Below are 26,039 nucleotides of genomic sequence, written 5' to 3'. Positions count from 1 at the left end.
TAATTTTGTAGTTATGTAAGTTTAGAAAAGGTATATAACTTTGTAGCAAATGTACATTGAGGATAAGAACTTTGGACGTTGGCTGTTAGTAACAGCCAACGTCCAAAGTTCTTATCCTCAATGTAGTTACGGTTACCATATTGACTAAACATATTGGTTACCTCAGTGTTACGGTTGCCATATTGACTAAAGATCTAAAGTTGCGCTACAATCAACATCATGGTGTGTCGGCTTCAGTTACTGAAAGCATTACGATCCAGACTGGAATTAACCTCAACTCGTTATTCCTCTAATACGAGCGCTACAAATTGATGTGAGAATCCGGAGTATACTGAAGCAGCACAAATATATGATTCTGAAATCTGGTAAAATCAACGGGCGACAAGAACCAGACATGGCAGAACCAGCAGAAATACCAGGTGTACCACTGAACCAGCAGCACGATTAACTATATGGTGATCGACCTTCAGCAGCACATCCAAGGGTTGGTTCAATAGGTGGGAGGGTTTGCACAACCAAGAGCGACGAGAACGGGTCGCCGACATTGACGCTATAGGTAGGCAAGTTAACAATATGAGTATTGGTGCGAATATCATGCCTCCTATATACTGGGCGAGAGAGCGATTGTCCTCAGAAATGGATACGGACGTTCAAGTTGTACATGAACTTAAAAACCAGAGTGGGGTATAAATATCTAGCTGTCCCCAGCTGCTCCATGCTAACTCCAATAATCTAAACTTCCCCACACATATCCAAAACGAAACTAACACTACTATTATAGTAACACAAACAATCTGACAAGCCGATTAAAACCGTGTGGGGACTGTTGTACTAACACAAATAAATGTTATTATCACTGTACAATCTGCCTAGCCAACAATTTCCAGACAAACAGGCTACAAAAAGTCAGAAGAAATCTCGTCGCCAGTCATTAGCAACACTGTGAGGATAGATGACACTACGGACTGAGATAGTTTTGAAATTTCTTTCCTGTGAGAACACATGGACAGATGCTCAGGACAGATGCTGGTGCTAACTTGTAACTTCATTGTCTAAGAGTAAAGACTGTAACATTTGAGGTCGTTGATACTTAATCTCGGGTCGTCTCAAATGTGAAAATCTAAAATATGAAATATGTTTTATTGCTTTTGTTGCCCAAAAGAACGTGGAAATCTCTGATACTTCGAATCAGCCATCCTGCATATTTCTAACATTCATCAAAACCACGTTTCTGTTCCACAACTAATAAAACAGTCCAAAATAAAGGATTACTGTACCTTCCAAAATTAAATGTATGAAAGACCCCTAAAAATCAATTAGTTAAAAAGGGGGGTTAGCAATTTCCTATTCCTAACTGCAACACCGTTTAACTCCATTTTTAGGAATCGGAACCTTGAACACAATCTGAATATCTGTACCAAATATCAACACAGTCTGTTCAGTGGTTTTTGACTTTTGTCGTTTACAGAAAATTTTCACTGTCCGACACAAACTTAACCCATCACAATAACATGATGACCTTCAGTCATTATGTTAATAAAATATTCAGACATATGGCAGCGGGAAATATATTTTAACAACACGTAATCCTTTAATATGGTTTTCATTTGGCGATTCCTTTGCTGCCACTATTTCATTCTTTTTTGTTTTATGTAAACTCTTGAAACCACCAAATAATAATAATAATAATAATTATTATTATTATTATATAGGAAATCACTAGTACTGTGGAAGAATTTATACTCTGCCTTTTGACTACAGCTTTTAAAGTATCACTTATGGGCAAATGCATTTTAAAAGTGTTACAATCAGTTCACCAACACTGGTTGAGGGAAAATATGTAATAACATATAACATAATATAGCAACAAAAGCTGTTTTGTTTATCCATTTGGCTCGGGAGGTCAAACCGGGTTTTTCCTCAGCTTATTAGAAGTTTGGTAGGGTAAAACAAGGTTCTTTTACAAGATTAAAAAATCTTTTAGATCGTATGGGTAATGTCTACTTTGCATGCGCAATGAACTATGTAAATTTTCTGACCTGCTCCACCGCAGGATGGAGCTAATAATGTCTGAGCTTGGAGGTGGGTTGACGTAAACTGATGGATTAGGCAGTTACATTAGACGCCCTGCCCAATATTTGGGAACAACATTGTTGTACATGAACAATATAGTACAATGGGCCTTTAATCATAGAGTTATCCTATGGTGTTCCCCAGAACAATCCACCAATACGCTGGAAACAAGAATACCAGTACTCCATTATCTGGTGATTGGTTTACCAAGTTTAAGCAGTGTAAGACTTAAACAGGATATTAAACCATTATCATGACAATTGAAATGCATATTTTGTAGGCAGAGAAATCAGGGTTTTGCCTTTTTTTTAAAGTACTGAAAAATCTGTAGCATAGACTTATCCAGGTTTTACCCATGCTGGTTAAATGTGACTGACACAGAGTCATTGAAAGTATTCTTGGGTAAGGCTGCCATCCAAATCTAGACTTGTCACAAGCAGAAGCAAATAAAAAATTTGCAGGCATCCTTTGCTGGTGTTCATCTATATTGCACGGTGTTGTAAATCCCCACCTCAATTTCTGAACGTCAAAAAGTTGATCAATTTGTATTCTAATTTTTTGAAACTGGGGGAGGGTCACAAATTTTTCAGCCTTACTTTGGGGGAGGTTCATAAATTTTTGGACTAAATTTTGAGGGAGGGCCATGATTTTTGGCCACACTCTTGTGAAATCCCCCTAGCTGCAATAATTGTAGCCCTTGGTTGGTGGGGATTGGGCTTCTGTCGTGCGGCTCGCGCCTTGCCCCAACCAGGGCTACAATTTCTCCCAATACCTGCTCGTGTAAAAGCTGCAGTGCGGATCTACACTGCATGGTCCAGGCACACACGGGGCCGCATTATCAGAGAATCTCCCCTTACCGTGTGCAAATTTCACCATAATCCTGCTCCCAGATAATGTTAGAGCCCTTGTAACTCCTATCGATGGTCAACTTTACTCCTTGCGGCTGAAAAATGACAGTTTAATGACTCAGGCGCGAAGTCAATTCGAACCTGACCGCCGTCGTTGAACTCTGTACCCAGCCGACTTGTACCATTACATTTTAGGGGTGGCCGACAGGTGTGAGGGACTAATGAAAACGGTGGCACTAGCAGTAGCGCGCTAGTGGCAGTAGTTGTTATTTTAACGTTATCTTTTCGAAGGATTGTAAAAAGGTCATAGGACCGTTTGCTCCTTTTCAATTACTGCAAGAATACAACTATCGCTGAAAGCAAAGAGAGACCAGTGGCCATTGAAGAACTTGCCATCTTTATTTCTGAAGAAGTGAAAGAGATATTCACGCCATGCAAAGTCTGTCGTCTGGTCTTTGTCATTTTATACAGATGCTCTGACAACAAGAGGACACCGCAATATAATTATAAGATATCCAATCGATATTTACGGCTACTATACAATACGATATAGATCTCTAAGGCTATAAAATCTTCGATATATATCGGATATTTACCCGCCTAATTAACAAACTCTAGTATCATCTAGTAGCGAAGTTCGAGCCAGACTAGCGATTGGCCAGAGCTGTAAAGTGGTGAAATGTCTGACAAATATTCGCGACTCTTTTTAATCTTGAAGCTTATAGTGGTACAATTTCCGACTGTTTCAAATGTGCTGAAATAGTTCCGATTCATAAGGGAGGCTCTAAGAGTGATGTCAACAACTATAGGCTTATCTCCCTCCTACCAGTTCTTCTACCTAAAATACTAGAAAAACATGTTTATATTAGTTTTTACAGTTTATGCATTTAATCTTTTTGTCACAACTCACAATCATCAGACAACGTTAACATCACTCTTGTCACATTGCTTTAGTCAAGTTAACTGACCAGGGTCTATACTTTTACAGAATATGGATGAAGATTTACGTGAAGATTTTTTCATCGTTGATCATAACATTTTGCTGAGCGAACTTTCTGTGTACAGGTTTTCTGATTTGTCACTGAAGTGGTTTCGATCATACCTTACAGGAAGAAGTCAATGTTAGTTTTAGGTGTACACGCTCATGTTTTGTCGATTGGTGTGGTGTATCTCAGGAGTCCATTTTTGGTCCACTTCTGTTTTTGATCATGTTATGTATGTCATTTGCCCCCCACCCTCATCATGACATGACTTTAATTAGTCTGGAACATTCTCAACTTTGTGTAAAAATGGGAAGCTTAGATACTACTACTACTGTGACTACTACTACTACTACTACTACTACTACTACTACTACTACTACTACTACTACTACTACTACTACTAATAATAATAATAATAATAATAATAATAATAATAATAAAGGGACAAGTCTTCGTTGCGGTGCTTCAAATCTTATTAGATTTATTCAAAAACTGTTGAGCTCAATATCAAAGCAGGTATGTAAAACATGCTGATTACAAGGAATTTGTTACAAAGAGAAAGATGTATCCACGAAAAAGTACAGACGTGAAAGTGATGTAAAGAAATCCTCATACAACCAGGCCTACTACGTCATAAAGATGTATGTTGACAGACAAGAAAATGCCGAAATTTTAAACTGATAAACACTGCATTATTGAAGTAGTCATGAACAAACGGATGGAGGAAGTCCATCTGATTAAAATCAAAGGTAGAGTACGGCGACGTCTTCTTATGCATACGCGGTATTCTCTCGCTGTCGCCTCTCACTACGCGACAGCGAGAGAATACCGCGTACGCATAAGAAGACGTCGCTGTACTCTACATCTGATTTTAATCAGATTGGAGGAAGTCGTTCCTATATTGACCCTATTTCCATACTGAATTCATCATGCACACTGTAAAGTTCACTATGGTTCGAAGCGAGACTACATAAATGTCCTGTGAGAAAATTAACCTGGAATGTAATCCGCGTTTGTGTAATGAGTTTATTAAGATAAAAAATGTTACGACCGTACAAAAACAGTAAAATACCTACGTGTAGTATACAAATAGCAAAGTATTTGGCAAAGTATGTATAGTTAAACTATAAATAAATATCGGCAATTTCACAGACCCGGCGTGCCGTGGCACAAGGCTAGTCATTGTAGTATCATCTAGAGTCCGGAAATCGCCGATAAATATTCGGTAAGTATAGGCGATTTCACAGACGCAGCGTGCTGAGGCACAAGGCAAGTCATTCTCGTCCAGTGTCGATCGGCGATTTCACAGTAATCCCGAAATCGTCGATACCCGTAAGCATACTCATTCAGCTCCCTCACACCTGTCGGCCACCCCTAAAATGTAATGGTACAAGTCGGCTGGGTACAGAGTTCAACGACGGCGGTCAGGTTCGAATTGACTTCGCGCCTGAGTCATTAAACTGTCATTTTTCAGCCGCAAGGAGTAAAGTTGACCATCGATAGGAGTTACAAGGGCTCTAACATTATCTGGGAGCAGGATTATGGTGAAATTTGCACACGGTAAGGGGAGATTCTCTGATAATGCGGCCCCGTGTGTGCCTGGACCATGCAGTGTAGATCCGCACTGCAGCTTTTACACGAGCAGGTATTGGGAGAAATTGTAGCCCTGGTTGGGGCAAGGCGCGAGCCGCACGACAGAAGCCCAATCCCCACCAACCAAGGGCTACAATTATTGCAGCTAAAATCCCCCAAGCCCTCCCCCCTGCTAATGTATGTCCAGTCCCTTAATTTTCAGAAATTTATCTGTACATATTATCGTCGACATAACCAAGGTGAGGGGCTCATGCCGATTCTGTATAATTTAAGAATGCCAACAGCAAGATAAACTTTGAATAGTTAACATACACATTTTGTTGGCAATGTTTTCGCAATCACAGTAGCCATCACTCAAGGAAAAATTGTCAAAACGGAAGGATTCTGCACTGATCCGAGTGACTCGGATCCCGTGAGGAGTACGGTGCCCAGAGTACAGATATCCTCCCTTATTCTTGTAGCAAAGTGAAAAAAGCCAAACCCATAATTCTCCGGCACGTATCAATATATATTGGAGTAAATGAATGGTCATACATGTATAATTTACTTCAACTTGAGGAAAACAAAACCTAGAGCGGATCTCCCCCCCCCCCCCCAACCTCCGGCAATAACAATATTTAAAAGCGACGAATTCTCGTTGCGGAGGTTTCAAAATTTTCACCGTGACAACTGAATTAAACATATTGTAGTATCCGTAAACTCGGACAGTAGTTACATCGACAGTTTTATTGACACCGCTTCGTCTGAGTTGAACTTGTCGAACCACAGTCCCCTGTGATCTATTCCGCTCTTGGACTATGCGCCCCATAAACGTGTGTACATATGCTTGAGAAAAACCTCGCTTATGTACACACGTCTATGGGGCGAATAGTCCTAGAGCTGAATAGCTCACGAGTGACTGTGGTCGAACCGACACAACCATTTCTTTGTCGTGGAAGAGCGGAACCACAGCACGTCCCTTTAAGGTCATGAGGCTTTGGAACTGTAGGAATATCCGTCGACGTACTACCGGCGCCAGTGTGACGAGCAGTAAACTGCGGAGCTGAGGTATAATCCTTCTGCAGACATCTGGTTACGGTACCGTGACCTGTGGATGGAAAACAACGAAGCATTAGTCTCGTTAGCTCCGCGTAGGTAGCAGGGCTGTGTGTTACCGGCGCGGCGTTATACGGCCTCCCACCGTGGTGGAAGGCCGTATAACGCCGGGGTTAAACACACAGCCCTATTACGCAGAGATATAGTCTCGTACTCGGCTGGTGCCGTCAAAACAAAACTTACAAACACATCCTCACATGCAGGCCTCCCGCACTAGTGGAAGGAATACGTCCACAGATGCACTTTGTGAGATATTGTAGGTCAATACAGGCTCTCCGGTTTTTGTAGTTCTGCCGACTCCGCTAATTCCACTCGTTTCCCCAGGCCGTCCTTTGCTGAAACACCGGAAATTTGACAAAATATTCGAACTTCCACGATGGAGGAAGCACTCGAACACGCATTTGTAATTCGAATCAAGGTCATTTGTTACTGTTACTTTTCTTGTACCAGCAAAATGCCTTTTTTCGACGAAATTTGAAAAAGGCGAGCCGGAGCCACTACAGCCGAACGACGCCTATTTACCTCACACAAGCTTGAGCGAGGAGAATGATAGCAGAAACGCGAACGGAGACGAGAATTCAGTCGACGCTCTCAAAATAAAAAACCGCCAAATTTGCATATCAATAAAATACCGTCACCTGAATTCCAACCGCCAGTCATATTGTATACCTAATCAACATTGTCCAATGGCAGTTGGTCCTGCTTGTTAACGTTACATCCAACATGGCACACTGACAGGTACTGTTGAAAGACGTATTACTACGGAAGTTCCATAACGAATGAGCGATTAATGAGACTCGTGAAGAGTTGCTTAGCGAAGTTCACAACTTCATATCATTCAACGATGCGATGGTTACTCACTCTAGTGCTTTATCGGTTTCGGGTGACAAAGTTTAGCTTAAATGCCGTCAAACGATCGTCTTCACAATCCTCTGAAATCCTCCCTATGAAAAAATGTTTCGGACTCTTACAACACAGAGGGTCAACGTCATGTCACGTGCGTGGAGGCCTGCGTGGAGGTCATCAGCTGTGTGTTTGTGAGTCACGTGAGCATATTAGTATGCTTTAAAAACCCATTATACGCTTTCGTAATATTCATCTGTCTGAGAGTGGAAAATACGTGTAATTGTGATGCTAACTGGAGGGGGTTGCACAATTTTAAAATGTCTGGGAAAATGTCTCGATAGGTGTTGAATTCTCAGACTTTCGCGACGTTAATAAGTTATGTGCTGATTGAGCGAACAATACAAATTTTGTGAAAGTAAGGGACCGAGCGCAATTAACGGCAGGGGACCGGAAGAGAAATGGGGGGGGGCACACAAAAAATGAGTGTTCTTGGGGTGGGCCATGAAAATTCCAGGGAAGGTAAGGGGTGGGCCGCCAAAATCTTTTACACCATGACAGACAGAGAATATTTTTCAGCATTTTTGTTCCTCGTTGGCAGGATCAATTGCTATTGGACAATGTTGATTAGGTATACAACAATAATATTACAACAAAGGATGACCATAATAAGTTGCCTAGCTTATACTGGATACCAAAGCTCCACAAAACACCTTACAAAGCTAGGTTTATCGCAGGATCTTCAAAATGTTCAACAACAGAGTTATCGAAGATACTGACTTCTGTTCTTTGTACTGTTAAACGGGGACTTCAAGCATACTGCGATGTTGTCTTTTCTCGGAGTGGTATAAATCAAATGTGGATATTAAAAAATTCGAAGGAACTCTTGGAAAATTTGAAATCAAGATCTGTTTTAAAAATAACATCTATTAAAACTTTCGATTTTCCACATTGTATACCACAATACCACGTGATAAATTGAAAGGGCGCTTGAAAAACATCATCAACCAAGCATTTTTCTATACAACAACGGTTCACGCCGTTACAAATATGTGGTATTAGGGTATAATTCTACATATTTCGTTTAAAATATTACTAACGCTAAAGTGTTTTATACCGAGAAAGACATTATCAGTATGCTTGATTACCTCATCGACAACATATTTGTTGAATTTGGAGGACACATTTTCCAACAGTGTATAGGAATTCCTATGGGCACTAACTGTGCTCCCTTACTTGCCGACTTATTTCTGTTCTCGTACGAGGCAGAATTTATCCAGAACCTTATCAAGCAGAAAAAAGGTCTCTGTAGCTCGACCTTTCAACCGTACATTTAGATACATAGACGATGTTATTTCATTGAATAACTCTGAATTCAGTAAATATCTCGCTATGATTTATCCTCCAGAATTGGGGATTAAAGAAACTACAGAAACGGCCTCTTCTGCTTCATATCTGGACATTTTACTTGAATTTGACTCTAATGGTCACCTTTCTACTAGGCTATATGACAAGAGAGATGATTTCAACTTTAGTATAATCAATTTTCCACACCTCATCAGTAACATTCCACTCTCACCTGCTTATGGGGTATACATTTCCCAGCTTATTCGATATGCAAGAGCATGCAGTTCATATGGTGATTTTGTAGAGAGACATGGCCATCTCTCTTACAAACTGTTAAATCAAGGTTACACCAGAGCAAGACTTGTCTCTACATTCAAACGCTTTTTGGCAGGTATGGCAAGCTGGTAGATAAATACAATATCTTTCTTCAACAAATGATCACTGATGGCATCGGTGACATGGGGCCTGAGTTAGTGACCACTACCTATCTGACTTACAGATTGATATATGGCGGGTGCCACATGTGGGGCAGGATGCGCTTACTATTTTCGAAACACCTGACATCACTTCTTGGTCTTTTGGCCAGAGGTCCATATATCTTTCTTTCATGAATTTGACTTTGTTTGTACCGTCTATTTACTGTCAGTTCTGTGCTGTTTTGTTTCTATGTTTACAACAACTGTCTTACAAATTTTGACCTAGTGTTATTGGATTATGGAATGGTATGATTGCGATTATTTTCTTTGTTAAACTTCTTGTAGCATGATGAAATACCAAGTCTCAAACCTCACAATGCAGTTGTTATGTGTAAAATGAGCAATATTATTATTGAAAATTGACTTCATTTGTCAACAATAATAATGGTTGGTAATGATACAGAGGCTAGGTTGAAACTGGTTATTTCATCATGCTATAGGAAGAACTAGAATACGTAGTGGACACACAGGAAAAAAATACTGAAAAAAGGACAAAAAATGGCATTAATGGGTCTTTTATAGTTAGCCCATGAAGGACTATTCCAATGGCAGACTGTCATTACGGTGGAGTAACATTGAATATCTTTGGTAGTCATAGAAAGGCAGACACTGAGTTGTGGAAAGTGCATTGAAATCACAATGGTCATGTTATACATATGTTCAAAGTGTGTTCTATTTTGATCTCCTGCCTTGGAGTATGCATCATTCGGAAAGGTATTGAGGGTCAGTAGCTGTACATTATTTGGCTATTTTTTAGTATTTTGTGCTCTGTGTGTTTCACTTGAAGTTTTTATTTTACTCAGAGTATGATGAAATGCACAATATTGAGCTTGTTAGACTAACTTGGAGATGTGCAGTGAACACTGTCATCATTAAAAATAATTCATGTCTAAATCAATGCTTCAACTATAACAACTATAACAGCACTGAATGAACTTGTAGATTGTTTATGAGGTATTTGGTAATTTCATCATTCTTTGAGATTAAAATAGCACAACACAATACTCAAATGTAGCTGTAGATGTTATAAGTAGTAAAGCTTGAACATATGTTATTTTGTTTGTTTATTATTTATATATTTATTTGTTCATTATTTATTTCAAGAATGCAAGAATGTTGTTTTCACTAAAGCATACATTAAAAGTTATACGGCTTAAATATGTGTGTGCAACTTTGTACCTATATAGTCTTTCTTTTTGGGGGAGGGGGCCACAAAAATTTTGTTGCTGTTGATGGGGGGAGCACTAAAAGTTTTGCTGGTGTTAGGGGGGCTGTAAAAAATATATGCACCACATATTTTCTCTTCCAGTCCCCCCCCCCTCCGTTAATTGTGCTCGTTCCCTAAATTACAGAGTCAGAAGGAGATATTCCACACAGAAGGCGTCTGTCTCCGTTTTCAGACACGGAATATCCCATTCCGTGGCATGGATTTGATCGTAAACACAAGCATCTGCAACCGAATATCTTGTATTTGTGTTGCCAAGCTAGCTGTTCACACAAGGAAAGTATTGAGTAATTGAGCTTGAGTACAGAGTGGAACGAATCCGGGGAACGAATATTGACGATCAGCCCTCTAAGTACCAAATACCAACCAGGTATACTTACAGCCATTGAAGCTGAATTATTATGGCGTTCCTTACGTGTATTTGAAACAATATGAATATGATTGAAGCAATAGCAACTACTAATTAGTATTCATTGATTTATGAGCACATAACACAAGATTATTAAATTCCCTATTTATACCGAACGCGATTTCTTCATGTTGAGCTTGCTAATAACTTTCTAATAGTTTGCTAAAGCGGAAAAAATATCTTAAAAGCAGTGAGAAAAAGCAGGAACAAATGACATTTCCTTTTTGCGTGTAAATAGCTTTATTATTCAATTCATAACATTTCATTTTTATAATTTTCATAATCATTCATAATTTTCATAACTTTCTTTCCATCTTCGAGTAGTGTCGTCTTTATCTTCAAAAGTCATTGGCTGAATCTTACACTACACTGCAAAGAAAAGAAAGAAAAAGAAAAAAGAGAATTACTTAATTTCATCACAGACAAACATAAACAGATTCGCAACGTGTATTGTTTAAGGCGTGAAGCGGCTACGTAACCGATCCATATTCGCCTCGCCTCAGGTTGCTCTCGCCTCTCTTTTCCGAAGAGTGCCGACCATGAATCCTTCGGTAATTTTCGGACTTTCACCAATTGTTAAGCGAAAGTATGTTCGGCAAAGTTTGTGCTGTTGTTGTCGTGTGGTGCTGAGCGGAATTGACGTGCTGGCGAAAACAGGAGTGTTTTGAGCTTCAGGAACGTGAGTTTTACCGTCTTAAAAATTCCTCTCATATTTTTATGAATTTATAATGAGTGTGTTTGAACCAAATTTGAAAGTCTTTTATCGATACTGTCTGGTTTTACTCAACGGTTTACGGCCAGTCATACCGTCTTTTACCGTCATACCGTCTTTTCACCTGATCTTCGCTGTCGTCTGAATAGACTGCAGAAGAATCTCCCAAAACGCTGACCAAAGCGCCTTACCCTGATGATTCGATAGGGACAGTGTATCAGCACAACACAAACAAGGAAGACGTGAATAAATACATTGAAAATCCTCATATTTTAAAACAGTATAGATGAAAGGTTCATGTACAGTAAATGCCATAAAAATTTGCGCTGGACCCTCGTAAATAAGTGGTTGTGAAATCTTTTAATTTTCGTCGATGATCGATTATAGTTATATCAATAGACACATTAATAATTGATATTTTTACCTTGAACCTGAGTGGTTTTCTGGTCTTGGCATTTCCTTCCGTTCACCACCTTCAGATTGTGATATCACTTCGCCATTTCTACTAAAGCTCTCTTTACTGATGTTCTCCTTAGTTTCTGTCATATTTGATGGCATTTTCTGATCCTGGGACATTAAGAAAAAATGTCACAACTGTTCACTGATAAAATTTAAAATGTGTGCTATCTGCTATATGTATGCTATAAAAACTCAGTACGTACCGAGAGTGCGCAACTGAAATGTGTACACGTGCAAACTCAGGCGTGAACTTGTTGAAAATACCGCTTAAAGGAATCAGGGTACGTTAGAAACGATACAGACTGACCTTTTCAGCCGTACACAGTCCGATATTCCAACACGACTGGAAATACGTATTGTTTTCACGGCACCCCTCCAATTTTTGTGCAGAAACTATATTCCAAGTTCAAATAAATCTTCTAATGGGCATGACTTTACCATTGTACACATTGTCCGTCTTGGAACGTTCACCAAAAACGCGATTGGAAATAATTTGGGAGAATTGGATATTCATATTTTTCAAATTTCTCAAAAGTGTTAGGTGTCGTATAGCTGAATGTTGCAATATTAATAATTACTCATTAAAACAAGTGTTTAATGTAAAAAGAGAAGCAGATAAGCTTATATTTGCAGATTAAATCGACATTACTTCACCATCCAATTATCCCAAATTGGTTCCAATCGTGTTACAATCAAAAGTTGTGTTTCAGATACAGGATCAGAACGTCCTGAGCAGCAAAGCATGATTGTTTTGACGTTTACATATTTTAAATACAATCGCGTTCACAGTGAATGAGTTCGGAATTAAATATAATAGAAGGAGATGCGTGGAGCCCCTTCAAGTCCTTAAAAACGGTGTTGCCAGGAAAAGCATTTGCTATAATACCGCATTGTAGTCGACAAGAAGGAAAAATAAAGAAGAGGAAAATGATATTATCACGCTACTCTTCCTAGTGTCAATGACAAGGTCAACGTAGATGGCGCTCTACCACAGGAATATGTTATTTGTATCGAAAGAAATAAATATCGGTCTTCAACCGATAGATATTGTCAACGAACAGAACTGGCCTTCGGTACGTGCGACAATGCCAAGCCTTGATGAAAGCAATACGTGAACTCACGGCTACCAATAATCAAAATGACTGATACACGCCGCAAGTATCGCACTTAACGATGTCATTCTGGTTGTAATTTTTGTTATAGGTAAAAGCGCTGGAGGTTTTACCGGACCTGAATTTATTATGCGTTGGCCATTAGATTGGACTTCACTGCTCAGGTATTGCGTACGTCACTGGACTTTCAACCAATCATATTCTAGCTGTCACTCATTGTGGTGTCACTTGTCACTATTCTTATGACAGTTCGGGGTTTCAATGTTTCGAGGTTTTTAACTAGGAATAATATACATGTAGTATATTTCTGGGCATGAATTGAGTCATTGGAATGACCATGAACAAATGTAATACCATGAAATAAATTTGTAAATACGTCATAAGCGAAGTGAGAGGCCCTCATGCGGTGTGTAGCCTACATACTTCATTGGATTTCAAGGCTTAGTGCTTATTTATGTCCTTGGACAGTCGTCCAATCGCATTGATGTATACCGCCAATTGTGACATCCCGAGATTTAGTACAGTTTGGGCGTCCATTTCTTTGGGTTATAAAATATACGTGCAATATTCGTCATATATTGCTTTGCATGGCATGTAGTTGTTAGAGAGGTCAAACTGTACCCCTTCCAGTAGCGAATATCGCCATTTGTCGTGTTGAACTACACAAAAATAAAATATCCTCTACGATAGCTTTGCTGATACAGGAATCTGAACTTCATTGAAAAAAAAAACTTTCCTTGTGATTTCAAACGAACGCGCGCAACAGCAACTACAAGAGTGGTCCTCGCCAAGCGTTGTAGTGTAGTGCAGCAAGACACAAACAAACAGCGTACAGTTGAACAACGCTCTTGATAAAGTGAAATCAGGCGAGAATAAATGTTAAAGAACAAAGGAAGTATATCAGAATCAATCATCAGGAGCTGTGGATGAAAACCCAACGCGTCTGGATTTAAAGGGTTTAGCTGTGCCTTATCATCGAGCGAAGATTTGAGTATGTGACGGTTACGCTATTGAAACCGTGTATGCTATATCACTGTTCATACTTGTAGTAATTAAGTGTTCATATTATATCTTTTAATATTCGTTATTCAAAAAACCAGTCGCCAGTTCAAACTTAATACCATTTCAGCACTTTATCGAGTTTGAGGAAAGTACAAATGAAAATTTCGTCCGGTGGGATTTTCGTACTCTAAAGCTTTCGCTGATGGGCCGGGGAAGGTTGGGGGGTTGGGGGTTGGGTGGGTCTGGGTCAAAATATGAATTTATGAATGACAAATTTCAGTGCCATGCGCGTGTCAGCCGTTTCAACATTTCCATATTAAGTTACAAAACTCCCTTGGATATGGCAGTATATTTCTCCTGAAATGAAAATATGTTCCAATATTCGTTTTTTGTGAGATTACGATGCCATTTCACGTGCCTTTCGTGGTTACTCTTTGTAGAATCTCCTTCATATGTTAAGCATCAACGTGAAACCCTCGAATTTCGTTGAATCTTGTTTAAATTGAAAGAAAGTGAGTGTAAACTTGGAAAGGCATGCGATGGCATAATAATTTTTAAAATAAGTAAAATATAAATTATATTTCCTATCGTGTGCAACGACAATTTTATTACATTTATCTCAAACTTCAGTTCATATTTTTTTACATTTTAATTTTTTATTTGTTTTTAACATTTTCTCTTTATTTTTGAGTGGGTCAGTCTCTCTTCAAAACTTCATTTCATGGGTTGAATCTGGCACTATACTGCAAACAAAAATAAAGAGAGCATAATGATTCATTGTACACGCGGCATTTATCAAATAGAGTTACCATTGGTCTCAGACCGCGTGGTTTGACCATATATATGTCTAGGATTTGGTTATAAAGTGTAACAGAACAATTGGCCAAGGGAAGCATCGGATTTTTTCTACTCTACGAGTAATTAAGATACAGAGCGTGTATTCTTCAGTTAACATAAACAAGGAACTCAAAGAAGATGGTTTTGTTGGAAAGTTTGAAGTGCTTCACAAATCGTCGACTTGCATCAATGAAATAATCACATCTCCATGCACAATATCGTCCTTCCAACAGAAAAATGACCATTTTATGAAGTACCGAATGAATCACCATGTTAATAACACAATCGTGTAAGCTGACTTTTTATTAACTGGTGCTATGTGTGGTTACATTTTTTTGATTAAGTATGGCAAGTTACTTATTTTGAAACCTCCTTCAACAAATTGTCCTTTTTCTCTTCTCGGCAACTTGCCAAAGACTACACATTCAAAATCAATGATGATGAAGTTCACTCTGTCACCTTTGGATGTGAAGATGTTCTATTGACAAACCTGTAGCTTTTTCATCAGTGACAGTACCACTGTGTCCATGGTCTTAGTATCAATAAGACCGTTAAGAAGTCTCAGGTCAGCAACAAGCCTGACGAGATCCCATGTCTGTGGATCAGCCAGCTTCTGGCTATCAATAGCATCCTGTGAAACAAAATTAAAACAACGACAACAACAACAATAACAACGATAATAACAGTAATAATTATTGTTATTATACATCTACTATCGAAAACAATAGAATTTTGCGTGCGCTAACAGAGCCGTACGGAACGCCCGTACGGTTTCCAGGCCTCCCATCCCCTGCGGATGTATCTGCTGTTGAACGGTTTCAAGGAACTCATTGGACGAGTGCCAGAACATGTCTCACGCGCGCTCTGTACGTTCGTTAGTGTGTTGTGCACTCACCGGACAGAAGTTGCAGAAGCGCGTCCGAGATAGCGTTCCGCACTTGTGCTATAAATCGGAAGAAAAATTGTTGACCGAAAATGGTCACTGATCTGACAATTTGATGCCTTAGTCAGGAATGTAAGATGTATAATAATAAGGTTATCGCGAAAATACCGCTAAGCACTTGGACATTGGCGCAGCGCATCGACCTCCGCTTCGCGTCGAGCGATACGCAGCGCCAATGTCCTTGTGCATCCTTTGCGGTATTTGCGTAATAAGGACAAAAAATGGTGCTTTTCCGATAACATGGTTTTCAAAAATAGGGTAGGTATGTCGGCAGGGTTTCTTTCCAAAATATTGTTATTTTTAAATATGCATTTTCAGGGGTTGAGGGCGCCAAACACTGGCCACAACATTTCCAGAAAAATGTATCATACATATAAAAGGAAAAAAACAAAAGAGACATTCCCGTTCAAGCAAAAATCAAATGCCATTGACGTAATAATGGACACTGATCCTTCACACTTATTACACTTACTTTACTTGATTCATCGTTCCCGTTTTCTCTGATCAAGATCTTGATAAGGTCTTCAGCCGCGACCTTCCTTTCCTGAGGAGGGAAAACAAGTATCTGAGGTCAATTCATTTGCGCCGATCTTAAAGATATGGTAAATAAACGAATTATTGATTTAGATTTAAACTGAAACTGAGAAAATAGTAATCAGATTATGTATCCATGTCAACTTTATGAAATGAAAGAACAGTACTAGTTTATTTAAGTTATTAAAGAAGCAGAGAAGCCCCAGTCCGCAACAGTTCCAGTATGGACGGCTTTTCCACGCCATCGTTCAAGGACATCACTTTTACCTGTTGATCGCTTTTCCTATGCCCTACATTCAAATTATTTTAAAGAGACAAAGTCGGCCATTCTTCATGAATTTGTTTGATAAGAGATACTACTTATATTGTTTAATGTTGAAAGATACTGAATAAATGGGTGACCACCGGTTTTAGACAAATTAAATGAAACCGTTGCGAAAATAAATTAATGGTCATGACCATTAAATTCATTTTCGCAATGGTTTCGTCTATAGTCTCTAAAACCCGGGTCGAATATATACATGGTCACCCATTCACTCAGTATCTGTTCACATGTTAAACATTATAAGTAGTATCTTGTATCAAACAAAATTCATGAAAAATGGCCGACTTTGTCCCTTTAATTCTTAATTCAATTGATCGTCGAATAAGCTAAAAAAAATTCTCGAACATATTCTGATTTTGAGCGAGATCACCGTACATATTGTATGCTCGAAAAAAATTCATTTAACATGCAATGTGTAACATGTAAATAGTGCGGTTGTGGCTCATGATTTTAGTTAATATGTGAAGAACGTTGTTTTTCCTCCTCGCACACCATGTCTCCCCTTCATCTCACACGAACTCAACATGACGCATGTATCGTCATGCATTAATACAGCACAGAATTGACCTATACATGTGAAATGGTGTTCGCCACAAACTCATGGCTTTCTCCGTCCTGTGTACAGACTCGGAGAAAAAGAGTGAATTGTTTCTAGGATATCACACTTACAGGGCACACTTCTCTGGTGGGTGTGCTAACGACGCCAGGGAGAGCAAGTCCTTCGACGCTGAGCCTCTGTGTCTCACTATCGTCGTCTCCTTTTTCTTGCGGACCCTGAAAAACATTCAAAATTTCCAATGTTCAACTCTCAGAGACACCCTCCCATAGTTTAATACCGTTCTTCTCTTTCCCCTGTTAGATTTTACATTCGGGCGAGGTGAAATGGTTTCCCTGATGGCTACTGTTCTTTTAAAGTATTTCCCAAACTTTATTTGTTTCGAAATTATGTCACAATCGATGCTTTCTCTGAGACACCAGTGTAAATGCCGATAACTCAATATATAGAAACTTTGTAAAAAGGAGTATAAATACCGACCCATCTACCCCATACATAGACAAGTAGAACGGATGTAGGAATATCGCGGATGTTTTGTGACAAATATTGTCGCATTTTCAGCATCATGGTGTAGGGAATGCTATGTCCCGATGTCCACAACCTATCCCGCTGTTCTGGACGTTCGTTCGCAAATAGTTTACCCAATAGTTTACATTTTATTTTACCGCCATGCATATCCTCCCATTGTTCACAACAACTGTGATAATAATGCCCCCGAGGTCATGTAGTCGATCCCCTAACAAATCAATAACCACGCTAGACAACACTTACTTTATTCACCTCACTGATATCTCTATCAACGACCTCTGTGTTGTCAGCGCCCTCTACGTCTGCTTTGCTTTCCTCAACATTTGTAGTGATTTCTGCATCTTCAGTAGCCTAGAGAGTATCAAAATCTTTAATTAATAATCTAAACACAAAACTCCTCTGGCGACAGTTTGATCCAACATTTTGTTGGGTTCTCCTAAGAAATGAACTCTATAAAGCAGAAAACAACGGCAGAGACAATTTGCGGAGAACTGTAAGTAAAGACTCAAGTTTGCTCCCTAAAAACTCATTTTTCAGCGTTAAATTGCTAGGAGATAAAAATTATCCCTTGTTGAGTCATCCACTGTCGTACTCCTTTGCCATCTCAAATGAGAGAGACTTCTTTTACAAATTATACACTTCGTGACATTTGAGAGTCTCCCGACCTAGAATTTTCCTTCAAAACCACAGGACTTACGGCGTAATATTTGCGGACAAGTTATACAACAATTCTATCCGCCTGCATCCAATCGAAACCATAGTTCTATTTCCCGAAATGATCCAAAATTTTCTTTAGCGCTGTTGGATGTACAATGTGTGTAGGGAATAAAGGTGACATCAGAACATGTACGCGTATACATAATACACAGAACTTCAAAATATTACTGTCAGTAGCATGTTTTTCCATAAGAATTTTTTAAATGTTTGTTATGCGCGATAACTCAAATAAGAAGTGTGAACAAATATTATAAAAGTAGCTTACCGTCACATCTTCAGCATTTCCATTATTTTCACCTGATCTTCGCCGTCTTCTGAACAGACGGCGGAAAAATCTTCCAACACGCCGACCAAAGCGCCTTACCCTGATGAATAGGTAGGTTGATTTATAAGCTCAACACACGCAAAGCAAAGTTGAATTTCGTTATGATGATGAAAATGATATTAAATGATTGAAAACTTTAAAGTGAATACGAAGGGTTTATCTACGCGCTAGGGCAGAACATTGGTGTCGAGCCTTCTGAGTTGTAACTATTCTCTATTTTTTGTCGATGATAAGTCTGTTTTGTGTGTAGAAACATTAAGTTTACCTTGAACCAGAGTGGTTATGTGTTCTGGGCATTTCGCGCTGATCACAATCTTCAGATTGTGGTATCATTTCACCATCTTCACTGATGCTCTCTCTCTTGATGTTCTCTTTCATTTCTGTCATATTGGATTGTATTTCCTGATCCTGCAACTATAAGAAAAAAACGAAATGTCTAAAGCGTTTACTGATAAAATCCAACACGTGTACTATATAATTTGATAACATTCCAAACATTCCGGGAATACAGATACCAAATGTATAGAGACATAACATTTACAAGGTTTGACTTTTAATGAAATATCGGGTATATGTCGGTACATTACAGGGTACGTTATGACTGATATGATAAAGATTAGTTTTGATATTCCAGCACCAATTGTTGTTCTGATGCCCTCCTATTTCTGTATGACGGCTGCATTGCTCATGCGTAGAGTAACATAATTCCAGTCGCAGAACACGAAAGTCTGTCGCGCAACTTTCGGCGAATCAAAGGTTCGTTTCCAAGTCACATGATCATGACTTCTCTAGTGGCCGAACACGGTTATTTGACCTCTACGCTCTAGTTTTCAATACCATAGATCATACACGAAATGAGTTGTGGCTAAAGAATTTAGATATATAATAGGTCGTACGGTGATTTGGAGTTGCTTTCGCTGGAAAACACCATTAAAATGCTGCTGTCAGTGGAGAATCATTTGCGATTACGCAGTAGTGTCGCACTGTACGTATACTGTAGTAGCCTCTCCAGACGGCCAGTTTAATTTACCATTTCCACCATTTTTGAACTCATCACGTGTACCCATGTCGACCAATACATCAACTGACAAACACTACATACATCACACTTACCGATGTCATTTTGCGATTCTGGTTATATATTTTTGTACACGATAAATCCGGCAGTTCTCTCAGACCTAAAATAACGCGCTTGCATTCCGTCGAACAAAAGCAGTGTGAACAGATGCGAGACTGATTATGACGTAAACTATTGTCATATCTGCCGTTCCATTGGACTAGGGGGCCCTGGGCTTGCGTGCGTCATCGAACTTTCAACCAATCGTATTAATGCCACTTCTCATTTTGATGTCACTTACCACTAATTTCAAGACAGTTCGAGATTTCAGTTTTTCGAAATCTATAATAATTAAAACATACTTTTGGTACTTCACCATTTTATCAGTATTTCTCGGCGTCAAGTGAATTAAAGGTGGCACGGAGGAAAAGTTACTCTTTAATCAGTGAATAGAGCGTTGTCTTCGCAGTATGAAAGGGGGAAATATATGGCCTCGGATGGTGTGTACAACATCATAATTAACACATCGCCTGTATCAGTGCAATCTATTGTAGTAAACATTATAGTCAGGTGGCTTAACAAAAATATCGTTACACGGATGACAAAAGTGCCAAATTTGCTACAGAGGTTCGCATACATGTGTAGATCAAAATTAGCTATTGCTCCAAAAATTTGGGTCAGCGGAAAGGCTCGATGACATCATAAATTCAAAATGGCCGCCGTTATATTGCTTAAAATGGTGAAACACTGCTAATTCAGGCAGTTTTCAATGTTATTTTGAATAAACTGACACAAACATCCCAAATTACAATTACAACATGAAATTGATGCAAATCAATTATTGTGATGACGTCATAAAGCCAAAATAGCCGACCAAATTCAAAATATCCCCATAATATCGTGTGATAATGTTCAATAACTGTTGATGAAGCCTGTGTTCAGCATTTTAGTGCCTGAACTGAAATTAACACCCCAATTACAGACAAAACATATAATTGATGCAAATTAATTATTGTGATGACGTCATAAAAACCAAATGGCAATCGAAAATTACAAAATGGCCTATTATGACGTTCACTATGCTTAGTACAATAGCCCATTTACGTGACAAAATAATAGTTTCAAGGTAAATGTACAATTTGTCTTGATGATCCGTGAACTCAAAATAAATGATAAATGTACCAAAACTTACCCAATAAGCTCAACACAAGTTGCAAACAATTATGAAATTATTGATTATTTAACAATGGCCTCTGTCTGAAAAAGTGAATCAATGTAAAGGAAATGAGGGCAACTTTAGGCATCGGTTCTACCTTTGAAAGTGTTACGTTATAGTGAGTAGATCAACAGTAGTGTGATTTCATGATAATGAAAAACATGGCGAGAAACCGGTGAATAAATCATGCCTTGACCCTGGTCATGTTACCTTGGCCCCCCGAAAAAAGGTTTTATGTTTGTGATTTGGTCTTTTGCTTCCTTTGTTTGAGAAGTCTTTTTTGTTTGTTGAATTTTATGTTTTTTATGTGTGATGACAGACACATAGTTTTGTGCAACAGTAGTTCTCTTTTTGGAGGATGTGCTGGCCTAAAAAAGACCGTTTGGTCTTGGTTTTATGAACAAAGAGAAGACTTTTTTGACTTTTGAAGCTAGCTTACCTTGCTATTTTGCAGCTTTCATGAATTTTATGAAAAGCGTTTTTGTCTTTCGTTTTTGGTATCGTTTTGCTGTTTGGAAAACAAAAACATAAAAAACGCCAGGAAGAACATAAACAGAAATTCGAAGATTAAACAAAAGCAAAAACTCAGAAAGATTCTCAGATTCATCAAAAATCTTGCAAATCAAACCTTACCAAATGTTGAAATCAAAACATTAAGCAAAGGCTTGAAATTTATTCCCACTCCGAAGTGCCTATACAGAAAAATTGTCCTGTCAGATATCAACAAATCTATTCGCATCATAAGATTGTGCAATATCATGAGAAACAAACGATCAATTCATCAATCAGACATCTGTTCTAAGATAAATCCAATGACGACACTACTAACAGCGGAAAACCCAAAATTGTAAAACTGTCTCGAAGCAAATTAGATCGATAGAGGAAATTCCATTCGCAACCTACATCAGAAAGAATAGTTTGTTGTCAAATATTCGTATGGCAACGTTTAAAAGGTATCATTTTCATGATTTACTCAGGAACAGAACATAAACGTATAACATTCAGAACATTTGTCGAGGAGTGCATAGCCCTGTACCCTACGTTCAACTTGGGAATTCATAATTTAACATTTTATCGACAAAATCTCATACCCTGACCTTGTGGTCTTCGAATACCAGAGACGCAATAGAGAGAGATGGCTCGATTGTAAAACCCACACAAACCATCTGACAATATTTATCAGCCCCCAACCTTCAAATGCTTCATTAAAGGTGAATTACTCAGATATGTTCGCACATGCAACAACAAGATGGACTTCATAAAAAGGTAAATTTCTCAACGCAAAAACTTCAACAACGAGATTACAAAAAGAAAGACATAACTTGTATCAAAAAGAAGTTAATGTAACAAAACGTCAGCCATCCTCCATCAACAAAAATAAGAGTAATGATGTAACAAAAACCTTGTCAGCACAACCTCATCATAACCAGCCTAATCAAACTATGCAATAAGAAATAATGGAGGACGATTATACGCTGGCCATGGTTTTCCAGAAAATCTATAATAACGTATAAAGAAAGAAAGAAAAAATACAAGATATCCTCCTTCAGGCAAAATTCAAACACAAGGAGAGTACAAATGAACGGTGTGAGCAACAATTCACGCAACAATCAGACTACAACATAATGATCTTGGCATCTCTCTTTGATGACTACCATCAAACTAAGCATGTTGGAATACAAGACCATTCAAGTGACTGAAGAAGGGACCTCACTTTGGCCCGAAATGCCGCTAGGAGGAATCACCATCATAAAACATTTTTCTGGGACCAAGGTCACATCACGAGGGTCAAAACACTATCGATTCACTGGTTTCTCACCATGTTTCCCTATCACGAAACCACATTGATCTACTCACTATACCGTATCATAAACAAGGTTGAACCCGTGTGTGAAGTTGCCTTCATTTCCTTTTATATCCATTCGATTTTTCAAACACAGATTATTGTTTAATAATAAATAAATTCATAAGAGTTTGTTATTTGTGTTGAACTTAACTGGCTAAGTTTTGGTACATTTATCTTTTATTTTGAGATTATGGAATATTAGTACAAATTGTACATTACCTTTAAACTATCAGTTTGTCACGTAAATGGGCTATTGTACCAAGCATAGTGAACTTCATAATAGGCCATTTTGTAATTTTCGGTTGCCATTTTGGTTTTATGACGTCATCACAATAATTAATTTGCATCAATTATATGTTTTGTTTGTAATTTGGGGTCCTAATTTCAGTTCAGGCGATAAAATGCTGAAACGGGCTTAATTAACAGTGCTTTAACATTTTAGACAATGTTACGGCAGACATTTTGAATTTGGTCGGCCATTTTGGCTTTATGACGTCATTGTAATAATTGATTTGCGTCACATTTAATGTTTTATTGATAATTGAGAGTGTTTGTGTCAGTGTTTTTAAAAAAAATATTGAAAACTAGCCGAATAAACCGTATTTTACCATTTTTAAGCAATACAATGGCGGCCATTTTGTATTTATGACGTCATGGAGCCTTTCCAGTGGCCCAAATTTTTGGAGCAATAGCTAATTTTGATCTACACATATATGTGAACCTCTGTAGCAAATTTGGCACTTTTGTCATCCGTGTAACGATGTTGCTGTTTTTCGTTGCTAAGCCACCTGACTAATAGCAGTATTTCCAGACTTGAGAAAACACGTTCTCCTCTACAGCGATTAACAGCAGAGTGAAGGCATGAGAGATCCTGACTGTGACGTGGACAATAGTCCCGTATCTGCCACTTCATTGGATTTCAAGGCTTCGTGCTTGTTTGCGTCATCGAACTTTCTACCAATCACCGATAGCACATTTTCCTAAGATGATCGTAGAGGGCCTTTGGAAAATAAAAGTGATATTAAATAACCTTCTGTCCAGGGTTACGTGAGTAAAACATACATGTGACTCTCTACAGATATCTGTACATTTGTCATGTGTCTGAGATCACAGGTAGATGTGGGCTTTGTTTTGCTACACAATTCGAACAGAGCTTCGATTATGACTATGGGATTCTGTGCAAGTAGTGTCACCGTTTGATATGTAGTTTCTTCTCTGTCCCGAGCTACTGCCACTTTGATTCACATTAGGCTTGGAGTAAGTATTTACTTTCTGGCTTTATGTTCTTTCTGTCTGTATGATGCCATCTCCTTGTAATAAGTTGATTTTTATCTTATATTCTAACTCCGATCATCAGTTTCTTGGAGAAGGTTGGGAGCAAGTGTTCAGTTTGTAAAATAAATCGTCACATGCAATGCAGAAGGGAGTATGGTGGCATACAAAATATTCCCGCATTGCACAGATTCTCATTTATCATCCATACATTTGTCATCATGGCACAAATTTAATATTTACAGCTTCATAACAAATGCCAAAGCCGCATTGTTTTGTCTATTTGGTGTAGGCTCTGACAGATTGCTTTAATCTTATTTTGTTAGCAAGTGCTGAAACTTTCATATCAATCTGGAAATAAAGTGTTGACGACAAGACAGAACACCTACAGTACTCAATCTCACCGTCACATGAATACGTACCATCAAGAGGTTTGTTGTGCAGAAATAAAGCTATGGCTCTCGAGAATGCAGTCTTGGTTGGCAGATAAGAAGTGCATGTTAGGATAAAATATACTAAAGGGTGATCCAGCCACTTGATTTTCATCAAGCACTATCATCAAAAGATTAATAATAATAATAATAGTTTATTTCTCATTGGTCATAAAAATGACAATACAACACTATTTAAACCTGGCAAAATTCAATGAGAAAAGGACTGAAAAATAGTTGCATTCCGCAACTAATCGGGTTCAGCCTCACCAACTCACTGTACACCAGTTTTCAAAATACTGGTATAATTTAGGTTACACTGTTCCTTTTAGAAAATGGATATGGATGAACAATTTCAGACTCTGTAAATCAGTACAGTATAAGAAAATAAATATAAATCAAAACAGTACAATAATTTCTAAGAAATCCTATACACGCATGACAAGTAAAAGATAAAATTACAAGCCTAATAAGAGATACTTTTTCAATTCACACTTGAAGAGGTGTCTTGAATGAATAGTTTTAATGTTTTCTGGAATACTGTTCCACACCACTGGACCAACAAATTTGATTGAAGTCTGGCCTAATCTACTGTTAAATTTAAGGGGATGAAGAATACTTTTATTTTTAAACTTGGTGCCATAACCATGCTCTAGAGGGGAAAATTATGAGTTAAAATTCCGGGGAGTCTGTCATGGAGTGCATCATGAACAAAAATAGCGACTTGAAACTTGAACTGCTTAATATGTATATCAAGAATTTGAAGTTTTTTTAATAATGGAGCACTGTAAGAATAATAATTACTGGCCGATATAATACGTACAATTTGTTTTTGAATTAAAAGAATATCATTAAGATTACCCATACTTCCAATCCAAAGGAAATATGAGGTAAAGTAAAATTGTTATAGAGCATAACCAATGTCGACTGTGTACTATCGATCTTTCCTATAAAAATTCCACATAACCTACAAATCTTTTTTTCACTCCGCAATATGATGTCTCCAGTTTAACGTATTGTCCATAAGAACACAACGAAAGATGTGTACTCAACTTCTTTCAAAGCAACGCCTTTCAAAGAAATAGATCCCCCAGCTCTATTAAAAGTTTGCTTTTCCCCAATAGTCATGTAAACAGTTTTCGCAGAAATAAAAATATTAGAATTGCTCAACATTCATTGTCAATTTTTGGGAAGGCAATATTTATCAAGGAGAAAGTCACGCAGCCGCAGACGGGACGACTCCCTTCATTTAATTTGCTTTTACCCGATCATACT

The 26,039-nt window shown here is 38.3% G+C and overlaps 1 protein-coding gene and 1 long non-coding RNA gene across 2 annotated transcripts; both read right to left on the bottom strand.

Annotated features, from left to right (window-relative positions):
- Positions 1-4,359: 4,359 nt before the first annotated feature.
- Positions 4,360-7,612, bottom strand: LOC139136724 (uncharacterized). Its single transcript, XR_011553229.1, has 2 exons — positions 7,454-7,612; positions 4,360-6,584 (listed from the first exon to the last, which is right to left on the bottom strand). It is a non-coding gene; the product is annotated as an uncharacterized lncRNA (long non-coding RNA).
- A 7,163-nt stretch (positions 7,613-14,775) lies between these two features.
- On the bottom strand, positions 14,776-18,043 carry LOC139137799 (uncharacterized). Its single transcript, XM_070706069.1, has 5 exons — positions 18,038-18,043; positions 17,486-17,590; positions 16,430-16,501; positions 15,505-15,645; positions 14,776-14,920 (listed from the first exon to the last, which is right to left on the bottom strand). The coding sequence occupies exons 1-5, from the start codon at positions 18,041-18,043 to the stop codon at positions 14,897-14,899; spliced, it is 348 nt and encodes a 115-aa protein (XP_070562170.1). The 3' UTR covers positions 14,776-14,896.
- Positions 18,044-26,039: the final 7,996 nt, after the last annotated feature.

This window comes from Ptychodera flava, chromosome 7 (assembly GCF_041260155.1).
Source record: "Ptychodera flava strain L36383 chromosome 7, AS_Pfla_20210202, whole genome shotgun sequence".
Taxonomy (NCBI): Eukaryota; Metazoa; Hemichordata; class Enteropneusta; family Ptychoderidae; genus Ptychodera; species Ptychodera flava.
This window is presented reverse-complemented; position numbering and strand designations above follow the sequence as displayed.